Source organism: Myxocyprinus asiaticus, chromosome 30 (genome assembly GCF_019703515.2).
Source record: "Myxocyprinus asiaticus isolate MX2 ecotype Aquarium Trade chromosome 30, UBuf_Myxa_2, whole genome shotgun sequence".
Lineage (NCBI taxonomy): Eukaryota > Metazoa > Chordata > Actinopteri > Cypriniformes > Catostomidae > Myxocyprinus > Myxocyprinus asiaticus.
The window spans coordinates 1,078,960-1,092,884 of record NC_059373.1 but is presented as its reverse complement, the minus strand read 5'-3'; the positions used below and the strand labels follow the sequence as shown (position 1 = coordinate 1,092,884).

The 13,925-nt window shown below is 43.1% G+C and overlaps 1 protein-coding gene across 8 annotated transcripts in view; it reads right to left on the bottom strand.

Annotated features, from left to right (window-relative positions):
- akap9 (A kinase (PRKA) anchor protein 9) overlaps nucleotides 1-13,925 on the bottom strand; it is a 121,681-nt gene that overhangs the window by 66,295 nt on the left and 41,461 nt on the right. For all 8 annotated transcript variants that reach the window (XM_051664056.1, XM_051664060.1, XM_051664057.1 and 5 more), the window contains 7 exons: nucleotides 10,932-10,986; nucleotides 9,098-9,328; nucleotides 8,619-8,804; nucleotides 5,877-5,960; nucleotides 5,379-5,491; nucleotides 2,801-3,000; nucleotides 1,466-1,698 (listed from right to left, as the gene is read on the bottom strand). In XM_051664056.1, coding sequence (XP_051520016.1) covers nucleotides 1,466-1,698; nucleotides 2,801-3,000; nucleotides 5,379-5,491; nucleotides 5,877-5,960; nucleotides 8,619-8,804; nucleotides 9,098-9,328; nucleotides 10,932-10,986 — 1,102 coding nt within the window. The remainder of the gene's footprint in view (nucleotides 1-1,465; nucleotides 1,699-2,800; nucleotides 3,001-5,378; nucleotides 5,492-5,876; nucleotides 5,961-8,618; nucleotides 8,805-9,097; nucleotides 9,329-10,931; nucleotides 10,987-13,925) is intronic.

Sequence of the window (13,925 nt, the reverse complement as noted above, 5' to 3'; positions counted from 1 at the left end):
AAGCAGACAAAGAATTTCATGTTGTCTTTTCAAAATCTCCACACATCCATATTAACTCACATTTCAAGTTGATCAGGATGTCATGTAATCTAAATCTTTCAATCTTAAATATGTCAACTATATCTCTGACAATATCAGCACTGATGTAAGACGGCTGAATTCTGTAGTCAAGATATTAATCTGTACCAGAAATGGAAGAACAGAGAGACGCTAAAATAAACTATTAGAAGACACGGTTTCACTTTACACCAACTCACGTGCGCGCACACGCACACACACACAGATTTATGATAGAATGGATGAACACAGGGGTGTTGTAAGCTGTTGCTATGGAGACCGAAACATTATGCAAATCCGCTGGTATCTACGGGCAACCAGAATGAATGGCCCCGCCCACTATACAGAACTTGTGTGAGTGTTAGTGCGAGCTCTGATGTCTCACGAGAAACATCATCTGATATTACCAGCATGAGGTTTAGTTTAAACAACATACGCTCCCAGTATGACTTAATCATATTCCCATTATCACTGCCAGTGAGTGAATTAGGCCTGAATCCCCAATAGTCTTCTTCTTGGTACGTTTTTTTTCTGAGTATATGGTATGCAATTTCAAATACATTGGTGCAATTGCTAATTGCACCCTGGTGCACATAGTGTCAGATACTATTTGCAACCATTATTAAATACTAACATACAGAATGGGCATCACTGCAGTGTGTTTATTGTGTTTATTTAGAGTCCCACAGACATACTATATTAACCCCTACCCCTAAACCTAAGCTTAACCATGGTTTTACTATAGTAACCATGGTTTCACCATGGTATTTTGTTGTAAATTCACAGTAACCATACAATTAACCATGGTTACTCCTGTATATTACCACCATCGTAACACTATGGTTAATTGCATTAAAACTATGGTTTCTGCCAAAAACTATGGTTACTAAAATATACGGTGATGCAATGTACACACAAGCGATGCTGAGCCGCGGGAACGAGTGCGATCGACAAACCCTGCCTCTGGATCAAACCCTTCTCTGCTCTCCCCGACTTTCACCGTGAGCAAATCACTGCGACGAAATCAACATTTAGATTCACTTTTATCTATTATTTTAATTAGTATATTCCTGTTTTCTCACCAGACTATTGGGGTGCAAATAGACACTCCGAAACTTTATTCGGGGTCAAATTGTTTGGTGTGCTGGAAATGATGTCAGAAATAATTTTCACACAATATATATCAAAATGCTTATGTTTATTGCTTATGTTTCGACGATCATAGTTTTAAACATGCAATAATTTGTATTTTTATAATGGATTCTCATAGTTTAATACTGAAAGTCTAGGTCTGAAGGCTAAAACAGTCAAATCTAGACATAAAAGACATTTGAAAAGTACCAAAAATAAATGATGAAGGCCTGGTGAAAAGTGGATTGTCTATTTTGTCCCTCTGCTCTTGCCGTACCTGAGTGGTTGTCTCGGTGATGGTGATGAGCAGTTTCTCCACGGCGCTCTGCAGTCGTGTGCTGATGCTCATCAAATCCTCCTCCATCTCCAGCTGAAGCTCCGCCTCCTGCAGCTGTAGCTCCACCCCCGGAATCTTCTGCGACGTCTCCAGTACTTCATCTGTCTCCACTGAAAACACGCTGATGTCACCAGCGCCTGTCTCACTGCCATGGAAGCTCTCAGAGGACGCGTCTGTGTACGGGACAAAAGAGCTTCACTGGGTCACTAATGAAGGACAGTGTCATCAAAAGACTTACAGAGTCAAAGATTGAACTAATGTTACAGTCTTTGATCTTTTCTTTGAGCAACAGTTACAGTGATGCTTGATTGAGCAAACACAACTACTAAACTTTCTACTAAGTGAAGCGCGTGTTGTTTTGAGATTAAGACAGATGTGATGTACAGTAGATGAGCGTTTAGCTGAGCACACAGTTTCGTTCAGGATCTTTTGTGTGTTTTGGGTGTTGAGTTATAGGCGTGTCTGTCTCATCTTCCATCCGAGCTCAAAGCGAGCTGAACACACGATATGAGATGTTCAGAGCACAACATTTTTTTTTTTTTTTTTTATAATTTTTTTATAATTTTCTTTATTTATCACACATTATACATTTGCACATATACAGTGAAATTCTTCTTTTTCACATATCCCAGTTAGGCTGGGGTCAGAGTGCAGGGTCAGCCATGATACGGCGCCCCTGAAGCAGATAGGGTCAAGGGCCTTGCTCAAGGGCCCAACAGTGGCATCTTGGCGGTGCTGGGGCTTGAACCCCTGACCTTCTGATCAGTAACCCAGAGCCTTAACCGCTGAGCTACCACTGCCCCCAAATTTAACTTTCACATCACATAACACACCCGTTCACACACACACACACACGTCTGGTGTGGTTCAGTCACATGACCTCAGCTCAACAGTGCACAAAACATCTCTATGGAAAGAGTGACAATAGAAAAGGACAAACAAGATGGACAGGATGGAGAGTGGCTTCACTGGTTCCACAGGAGCAGATCTACAGGAAAACATCCTGTTATCTGTTATTAACTCATCAGCTTCACTAATGGCTGAGTTTAATGACAGATGACATGTACTTCTTTAGAAACTCTTGTTGTGATCAATTCAAGTGACTAAAGCAACCCAAGACAGAACAGTCTGAAGGTCTGTGCCGGGTTTGGTGGATGAAAACTCAACTAAGAGTTAAACTCAGAAATGTTGGTCTTTAAGGGTTTTGAATAAACCCTAAGCCAAGTCTGTATAAAAACAGTACGTGGCATTATTGTGTGTTAATGTGCTTCTGACCTCCTGCAGGTCCTGCTGTCAGTCTGTTCGGTTTGAGGCTGTCTGCTGGGATCTTCTGCAAGGTGGCTCTCAGCGGACTCTTACTGGACTCCAGGATTCCCTCCACATGACGGCCGATAGTTTCCTCTGCCGCTGATGTCGTCTTCAACACGTCAATCAGCACCTGACGCAAGCGAATGTTCGCCTTACGCAACAAATCCCTGAAAGAGCGACAGAAAACAGACACGATCAGACATACTGATCGTTACACTGAGACATTTCTAACTACCCATCAATGGGTGTCAGTCTATATCTGTCTGTCAATCTGTCTCTCTGTCTGTCTGTCAATCTGTCTCTCTGTCTGTCTGTCTGTCTGTCCATCTCTGACCGACTGACTGTCTGTCTGTCCATCTCTGACTGACCGACCGACTGTCTGTCTGTCCATCTCTGACTGACCGACCGACTGTCTGTCTGTCCATCTCTGACTGACCGACCGACTGTCTGTCTGTCCATCTCTGACTGACCGACCGACTGTCTGTCTGTCCATCTCTGACTGACCGACCGATCTGTCTGTCTGTCCATCTCTGACTGACCGACCGTCTGTCTGTCTGTCCATCTCTGACTGACCGACCGTCTGTCTGTCTGTCCATCTCTGACTGACCGACCGTCTGTCTGTCTGTCCATCTCTGACTGACCGACCGTCTGTCTGTCTGTCCATCTCTGACTGACTGACTGTCTGTCTGTCCATCTCTGACTGACTGACTGACTGTCTGTCCATCTCTGACTGACCGACCGTCTGTCTGTCTGTCCATCTCTGACTGACTGACCATCTGTCTGTCTGTCCATCTCTGACTGACTGACCGTCTGTCTGTCTGTCCATCTCTGACTGACTGACTGTCTGTCTGTCCATCTCTGACTGACTGACTGTCTGTCTGTCCATCTCTGACTGACTGACTGTCTGTCCATCTCTGACTGACTGACTGTCTGTCTGTCTTTCTGTCTGTCTGGCCATCTCTGACTGAATGTCTGTCTGTCTTTCTGTCTGGCCATCTCTGACTGTCTGTATATCTATCTTTCTCTCTGTCTGTCTACCTGTCTGTCTTTCAATCTATGTGTCTGTCTGTTTGTCTATCTATATCTGTCTGTCTGTCTGTCTGTCTCTCTGTCAGTCTGTATATTTATCAATCTGTCAATAAATCTGTGTGTCTGTCCATCTCTATCTATTTATCTGTCTATCTATCTATCTGTCTGTCCATCTGTGACTGTCTGTCTGTCCATCTCTGACTGACTGACTGTCTGTCTGTCTGTCTGTCTGTCTGTCCATCTCCGACTGACTGTCTGTCTGTATGTCTGTCTGTCTTTCTGGCTATCTGGCCATCTCTGACTGTCTGTCTGCCTATCTGGCCATCTCTGACTGACTGTCTGTCTGTCTGTTTACCTATCTATCTGTCTGTATATTTATCAATGTCTATAAATCTGTGTGTCTGTCCATTTCTGACTGTCTATCTACCTATCTATCTATCTATCTTTCCCTTTCTGTCTGTCTATTTGTCTGTCCCTCTCTGACTGTCTATCCATCTGTCTGTCTGTCTGTCTGTCTATTTATTTGTCTGTCCCTCTTTGACTGTCTATCCATCTGTCTGTCTGTCTGTCTTTCTATCTATCTATCAATCTGTCTGTCTGTGTCTGACTGTCCGTCCGTCTCTATCTGTCTGTCTACCTGTCTATCTATCTATCTATCTGTCTATCAATCTGTCTGTCTATCTATCCATCTACCTGTCTGTCTGTCCATTTGTCTGTCTGTCTACCTGCCTGTCTGTCTCTCTATCTGTCTACCTGTCTGTCTGTCTATCAATCTGTCTGTCTGCCTATCTATATCTATCTACCTATCTATCTGTCTGTCTGTCTGTCTGCATGCATGTTTGTCAGTCAGTCTATGTCTGTATATTTATCAATCTGTCTATAAATCTGTGTGTCTGTCCATCTCTGTCTATCTATCTATCTGTCTGTCCATCTCTGACTGTCTGTCTGTCCATCTCTGACTGTCTGTCTATCTATCTATCTGTCTGTCCATCTCTGACTGTCTGTCTGTCCATCTTTGACTGTCTGTCTATCTATCTATCTATCTGTCTGTCCATCTCTGACTATCTATCTATCTGTCTGACTGTCTGTCTGTCCATCTCTGACTGTCTGTCTATCTATCTATCTATCTATCTCTCTGTCCATCTCTGACTATCTATCTATCTCTCTGTCCATCTCTGACTATCTATCTATCTGTCTGTCCATCTCTGACTATCTATCTATCTGTCTGTCTGTCTGTCCATCTCTGTCTGTCTGTCCATCTCTGTCTGTCTGTCTGTCCATCTCTGTCTGTCTGTCTGTCCATCTCTGACTGTCTGTCTGTCCATCTCTGACTGTCTGTCTGTCTGTCTGTCTATCTATCTATCTATCTGTCTGTATATTTACCAATGTCTATAAATCTGTCTGTCTTTCTGCATGCATGTTTGTCTAAATTTGAAACATTATCAAATAATTCATTTTGAGCTTACTGAAATTCTATCTAGCTCTCTCGAGGCAAAAATGATCATTACTGTCTCACCTCTCTGTAGTGATGACATCAGAAGAGAGCTCTGGATCTTGTGCAGGTGACTGTGATGTCACAGTTGTTTCGTGACCTCTGCCCTTCATCACCTCCTCGTCTTCCTCTCTCTTCTGTAGTTTATGAACAGGCAGCAGAGAAACAGCAAATAAAAAGCCTGTCATGTTATTCCAGTCAGTATAAACTCATGTAAAACAGTGTTTTCATGCAGTTGTGTTTGTTGTTTGACAGTCAGGCTGAGCGCTGCGACTCAGTGCAACCATTGTGCTGCCATAGTAACAGCTGCACTTGAGGCAATGGTTACTTTGGAGACAGACGGCACCTCATGGCACAGATGAGGAAGTGCAGATGGGCCAGAAGAGTTTTTATATACAAACTAAGACTGTGTTCAGAAGTGAATATTAGTGCTGTGTGTACTTCACACTACACAGAAGTAGCAGATCATTTGGGTATCACAGGCGGGGTCTGTCACCAGAGAAACTCTATTGTTTACATTACCTGCTCTGTCTGTGTGCTGTTGTTTTGCATGCAGGGATATGACTGTGTTTCTCTGTCCTTCATCTGCTGCAGCTCCTCTTCTCTCTGTCACACACAGATTCAATATCACTCAAATATTACACATGATGTTGAGCTTTAGAGAGATCACTGCAAACACACAATAACAGCATGCACAGCTGCCTGACAACAAAACAGAGTGAAAGAGAGACAGGAATACAGCACATTACTAAAGTTAAATGTGTTGTGATTACGGCTCGCCCCTACAAAGATCGAGAGTTCTGGCAAACTTGCAGCAAATTTGCCAGTCATGTAAAAGAGCTCGCGGTTTGCCGCGAATGTGCGCTCGAAGTCTGCAGATCTTCACAGGTAGTGATGAACCTGCAGCAAACCTTTGACGACAACAGACAATTTGCAACTACAGGCAAACACTTCTCTGGCAAACCTGCAAGTTTGCCGCAAAGCTCATTTGCATGTGGAAATAATGCACGGCAAATCTGCCAGAACTCTCGATACACGCTCCATGTATTCCATCCATAAATAATAATTGCATATATTATATTGCTTACATATATATTTTGTTCCATGTTTATTGTTTACATGCATTATCTGTGCTATTTACAAGTATCTCCACTTATATGTAGAACAAGCGCTTAAAAGGTACTGTCTCTTTAAGAATAGCATCAGTTCAGCGAGCGGCTCACAGAAGTGTTACATCTCAACTTTGTGTTCTGCAGAAGAAAGTCATACACGTCTGGGATGGCATGAAGGTGAGAAAAATCTATTTTTCTTATCTTTTCGAGGTTTTAAATGGATGATTTTTACATTGGGATGTGTGGCAGAGCTCATTTCATGACCACCAGTGGGAAAAGCAACGGTAAAGAAAATGACAGAAATTTGAGGTGTAATGTTTGTAAATGTTGCATTATGATTTATGATGTAAAAGTGTTACAAAATATAAAAAAAATTATTCGAAATACTTTGTAGATGTTTTCTAGAGAGTAATTTTTCTTCTGGGATTTGGTCAAAAGAGGGTCTTCAAAAGTTCTACTTCTCAGTATTAACCCTTGTGCGACCTTCGGGACATTTTATTTTTTCGATCATTTTGTCTGTGTTAATGCCAGCGGCATACATTTTGCCAAAGGTGTGTATTTTTGGGGGAATTTTGATATTTCAACCTCAGTTCCTATAAAACATCTATAATACACTGTGTACACAGTACCAGTACTGACCTGATAGATTTTTGTTTTGATGCCTGATTTCACAAATCATGTGATTTCAAAACAAAATAGTTATAATATCAGCCATCATATCAGTCAGACGTCTAAATATACAAATTAATCACTGTGGAAAAGCCAATAATTAGTCAAAATAATGAAATTAATTTGATGTAATAAACTATATACTGTAAAGCCATCATGGCATGAACGTCCCTGCAGATCTTCAAATCTCCTGATTTCTGCTCGACAGAGAAGCTGACGACTCATTACACCTTTTAATGAATTTGAATCACAATCAAGAATTTTAAAGTTGAGTCTTCAGTTAAATAACGTGCTTAGTCTCATCTTGTCAAAAACAAATGAGCAAAATGCAGCAAATGTGTGTATAAGTGTGTGTTCATGCGGTAAATGTGAGCTGAGAAGTGTTCAATGCTACAAAATGACACTCAGTCCAGAGACAATTCATTCACACACACGCGCGCGCACACAGACAGGCACAGACACGCGCACACAGACGCGCACGCACACAGACACACGCAGGCACACAGACACAAACGCGTGCGCGCGCACACAGGCACACAGGCACACGGACACAGACACACCGGCACCCGCGCGCGCGCACAGACAGGCACAGACACGCGCGCACAGACAAACAGACACGCGCGCACACAGACACAAGGACACAGACACAAGCGCGCACACAGGCACACGGACACAGACACACCGGCACCCGCGCACAGACACACCAGCACCCGCGCGCGCGCGCACAGACACACCGGCACCCGCGCGCGCACACACAGGCACACAGGCACCCGCGCGCGCGCACAGACAGGCTCAGACACGCGCACGCGCACAGACAGGCACAGACACGCGCACAGACAGGCGTGTGCACAGACAAACAGACGCGCGCGCACAGACAGGCACAGACGCGCGCGCACAGACAGGCACAGACGCGCGCGCACAGACAGGCACAAGCGCGCACACGGACACAGACACACCGGCACCCACGCGCGCACACAGACACACCTGCACCCGCGCGCGCGCACAGACAGGCACAGGCACGCGCACAGACACGCGCACAGACACGCGCACGCGCACAGACACACAGGCACGTGCGCACATACAAACAGACACACAGACAGACACACGCGCACACAGACGCGCGCGTGCACAGACTCACGCGCACACAGACACACAGACACGTGCGCACACAGACACGTGCGCACACAGACACACAGACACGTGCGCACACAGACACACAGGCACGCGCGCACACAGGCACGCAGACACACACGCGCATAGACACGCACACACACGGTTCTTCCAAGTCACAGAATGAATCAGAGCGCTTTATATTACAGACATTAAATTGAAATGGTTGCCATGACAACCCAGTCTTAATCCTAATAATTACAAACAAACAAAATCCACAAGAAAATACAGAAATCATAAAGCACAGTGTTTTGAAACAGGCCAAATTATTTATTTTATTTGACCCACATGAGGCACTGTACTGTAAACTCACCTGTGTGCATCTCTGTGATGTCGTCACGGTAACAGAATCAGACCAATCATCAGTCAGTCTCTCCTCTCTCCTCATCTCATCTTCAGTGTCATCAGTCTGTACGGCTGTGCTCGTCTCTCGGATCTGTTTACTGATGCGGGTGAATTCAGTCTGTTGAGCGAATTCAACTGACATCTGCACGATCACCTGACACACAAAACACACAAAATCATCAAACTGACAATTCATGACCATATCTAACATTTGTAAATCATAAAGGCATGAACTGAAGCAAAGTTCGAAACAAAGTTTTAATAGATCATATCATGAATTAAAGACAAAAATTTCAAATCATGAATCAGCGAATTCAAGACAAAAATGCAGAATTTCCAATAAAATGTCTAATAAAAACAACACAACACAGTAAAACACAATGAAGACATAAGACATGTTTTTCAGCTTAAATTAGTAAATTCCACGAGTACTCTTATAAAATTCACCTTGGCGATCTCCTGCTCCAGCAGCTCTTGATGATGTTTCTCCTGTAAGTGTGAGAGATGTGTTTCCTCTGGATGAGATCTGATCTGAGCGTCTCTCACTCTCTCTACATCCAGATCAGTCACCTCCTCATGCTGGCTCTCGTACGGGGCTTCCTGCACAGCCTGCAGCTCACGCCACAGACCTGCAGAGACCAGCTCTGCTTCAGCATCGACAGAGAGAGACTCCTCATCCTGACACAGAGAGATTATGGGAAAGAAGTGTTTAAGAAACAGAAGGAGAAGAAGTAGAGGGGGTGGAGTCAGTTTCAGGCTCACAGAGGACTGTGTGTGTGTGTGTGTGTGTGTGTCTGTGTGAGTCAGCGTGTGTGTGTGTGTATCTGTATGTGTGTGTGTGTGTGTGTGTCTGTCTGTGTCTGTGTGAGTCAGTATGTATGTGTGTGTGTGTGTGTGTGTGTGTCTGTGCGTCAGTGTGTGCATGTGAGTGTGTGTGTGTGTGTGTGTGTGTGTGAGAGAGAGTGTGTGTGAGAGTCAGTGTGTGTGTGTGTGTGTGTGTGTGTCAGTGTGGGTGTGTGAGAGTCAATGTGTGAGAGTGTATGTGTGAGTGTGTGTGAGAGAGAGTGTGTGTGAGTCAGTGTGTGTGTGAGTGTGAGTCAGTGTGTGTGTGTGTGTGTGTGTGTGTGTGTGTGTGAGAGTCAGTGTGTGTGTGTGTGTGTGTGTGTGTGTGTGTGTCAGTCAGTGTGTGTGTGTGTGTGTGTGTGTGTGTGTGTGTGTGTGTGTCAGCGTGGGTGTGTGAGAGTCAATGTGTGAGAGTGTATGTGTGAGTGTGTGTGAGAGAGAGTGTGTGTGAGTCAGTGTGTGTGTGAGTGTGTGAGTGTGAGTGTGTGTGAGAGAGAGTGTGTGAGTGTCAGTGTTTGTGTGTCAGTGTGAGAGTGAGTGTGTGTGAGTCAGTGTGAGGGTGTGTGTGAGAGAGAGTGTGTGTATGTATGTGACTGTGTGTGTGTGTGTGTGAGTCAGTGTGAGGGTGTGTGTGTGTGAGAGAGAGTGTGTGAGGGTGTGTGTGTTGAGAGAGTGTGTGTGTGCGTGTGAGTGTGTGTGCGTGAGAGAGAGAGTGTGTGCGCGTGAGAATGTGTGTGAGTGTGTGTGTGTGAGAATGTGTGTGAGTGTGTGTGTGTGAGAGTGTGTGTGAATGTGTGTGAGTGTGTGTGTGTGTGTGAGAGAATGTGTGTGAGTGTGAGAGAATGTGTGTGAGTGTGTGTGTGAGAGAATGTGTGTGAGTGTGAGAGAATGTGTGTGTGTGTGTGTGTGTGAGAGAATGTGTGTGAGTGTGTGTGTGTGAGTGTGAGAGAATGTGTGTGAGTGTGTGTGTGTGTGAGAGAATGTGTGTGAGTGTGTGTGTGTGTGTGTGAGTGTGTGTGTGTGAGCGTGAGAGAGAGAGAGACACACACAGCATCACGTCTCTCTGTTGTCAGTGTGACATTAATTGAGCTCTGGTTTCTCTCAGAATCTCATTCAGTCTGTAAAATCACATCCAGACACAGATTCTCTCTCTGAATATTCAGACATCACTCTTTTTATCTCCTCGCAGAAATCAGGAGATTCTTTGTAAGTAAAGAATGAAAGAATGCAGCAGAAAAAAAATTATGGTAAAAAGTTACAATTACATTGGATTTAACAAAACAATACATTGTTAATTCTGCGTAACATCACTTGCATGCGATGAAGGGCGGCTCGTAGCCACGGGCTCAGAGTTGCAGCGAATCTCTCTATTTAAACAGAATGAAGTGCCTTAAAAGCTAAAGACAATGTAACAATAAATCACAGAGGTAAAACCAACCTGCACGTGTTCAGGCTGCTCGTCTCTCGCCCGGCTCTGACAGACGCTCCGTACACTGAAACAAACAAACACAGAGTGAGTGAACGTCACATCATGATGCAGGTCACCGCACACACAGACACAAACACTGACCTCATAAACCAGAGAGAATCCACAGAAAACACATATAAATGTCATCAAGTGCATCATTAAAGCATTTAAATGTTTTGATAAAAATAAATTAGTATTATGGATTAGAAAATTATTTACTGATTGATTTGCCTTGTTTACATGTAATTAACCTATTTTGATCTCCTAGTATGACCTTTGACATCACAGCAGAAATCATGTCTAAAAATAAATGAATAAATACTAAATATTCAATAAGTAAAAACTATAAATATTTAGGGTTCAAGTTCATTCGTTCAAGTTAAGCTCAACTGACAATTTTTGTGGTAATAAACACTTTATGTTTTATGCAGTAGATTCAAAAGAACCGACTCATTAGAGTCACTCATTTGGGACTCAGATCACACTGGTAGCGCTGTATGTTTCGCGCTATAGATTCAAAAGAACCGACTCATTAGAGTCACTCATTCGGGAATCAGATCACACTGGTAGCGCTGTATGTTTCGCGCTATAGATTCAAAAGAACCGACTCATTAGAGTCACTCATTCGGGAATCAGATCACACTGGTAGCGCTGTATGTTTCGTGCTATAGATTCAAAAGAACCGAATCATTAGAGTCATTCATTCGGGAATCAGATCACACTGGTAGCGCTGTATGTTTCGTGCTATAGATTCAAAAGAACCGACTCATTAGAGTCATTCATTCAGGAATCAGATCACACTGTATGTTTCGTGCTATAGATTCAAAAGAACCGACTCATTAGAGTCATTCATTCGGGAATCAGATCACACTGGTAGTGCTGTATGATTCACACTATAGATTCAAAAGAACCGACTCATTAGAGTCATTCATTCGGGAATCAGATCACACTGGTAGTGCTGTATGATTCACACTATAGATTCAAAAGAACCGACTCATTAGAGTCATTCTTTCAGGAATCAGATCACACTGGTTGTGCTGTATGATTCACACTACAGATTCAAAAGAACCGACTCACTAGAGTCATTCTTTCAGGAATCAGATCACACTGTATGTTTCGTGCTATAGATTCAAAAGAACCGACTCATTAGAGTCATTCATTCAGGAATCAGATCACACTGGTAGTGCTGTATAATTCACAATATAGATTCAAAAGAACCGACTCATTAGAGTTATTCATTCGGGAATCAGATCACACTGGTAGTGCTGTATGATTCACACTATAGATTCAAAAGAACCGACTCATTAGAGTCATTCTTTCAGGAATCAGATCACACTGGTAGTGCTGTATGATTCACACTACAGATTCAAAAGAACCGACTCACTAGAGTCAGTCTTTCAGGAATCAGATCACACTGTATGTTTCGCGCTATAGATTCAAAAGAACCGACTCATTAGAGTCACTCATTCGGGAATCAGATCACACTGGTAGTGCTGTATGATTCACACTATAGATTCAAAAGAACCGACTCATTAGAGTCACTCATTTGGGAATCAGATCACACTGGTAGTGCTGTATGATTCACACTATAGATTCAAAAGAACCGACTCATTAGAGTCACTCATTCGGGAATCAGATCACACTGGTAGTGCTGTATGATTCACACCATAGATTCAAAAGAACCGACTCATTAGAGTCACTCATTCGGGAATCAGATCACACTGGTAGTGCTGTATGATTCACACTATAGATTCAAAAGAACCGACTCATCAGAGTCACTCATTTGGGAATCAGATCACACTGGTAGTGTTGTATGATTCACACTATAGATTCAAAAGAACCGACTCATTAGAGTCATTAATTCGGGAATCAGATCACACTGGTAGCGCTGTATGTTTCGCACTATAGATTCAAAAGAACCGACTCATTAGAGTCACTCATTTGGGAATCAGATCACACTGGTAGTGCTGTATGTTTCGTGCTATAGATTCAAAAGAACCGAATCATTAGAGTCATTCTTTCAGGAATCAGATCACACTGTATGTTTCGCGCAATAGATTCAAAAGATCCGACTCATTAGAGTCACTCATTCGGGAATCAGATCACACTGGTAGTGCTGTATGATTCACACTATAGATTCAAAAGAACCAACTCAATAGATTTATTAATTCGGGAATCAGATCACACTGGTAGTGCTGTATGTTTCGCGCTATAGATTCAAAAGAACCGAATCATTAGAGTCATTCTTTCAGGAATCAGATCACACTGGTAGTGCTGTATGATTCACACTATAGATTCAAAAGAACCAGTTTATACGACTCGCTTGTTCAGGAATCGGACTAAATTTGATGCGCATATGCTTTACGCTACTGATTCAAATAAACTGGCTCATTAGAGGCATTCATTTGGGAATCGGACTACACTTGACAAGCTGTGTATTTCGTGGTGTAGATTCAAACACTGTCAGAGTATTTTAATATGCTTTTCGTCCACATCGTTATCGTTCAATAACCATTAACAGCACTGAAAAGGAGGTGGATTTTCTAGAGTTTCACATAAGTTAAAATGCGCATTCAAGGAGATGAAACAGTTTATTCGCAAAATGACAACATGCTTTGACCATTCCTGCACGTGTTATGGGTGTGTGATAGCTTGATGTGACTAGCCCAGTAAAAGTGACTGAACTGGAATATGTGCAGGAGAAAACACATGTTGTTATATCCAGTAGAGGGCAGTACAGCTCCAGTGTCCAATCTCTCAGATTCCAGCCATTCATTGCATGTCAAAGGAGAAGTGTTTGTATTTCTCTCAGCTGAGCAAGACAACTGAACTCTTTGAAGTGATATATGAGATATATCTGATGTGTCTGACAGCAACTCTGGGATACAGTGAGTTTAAACACAACATCTATCATTTATGAAACAGCTACAGAAATAACACGCTCCAATAGTACAGAAGAGATGG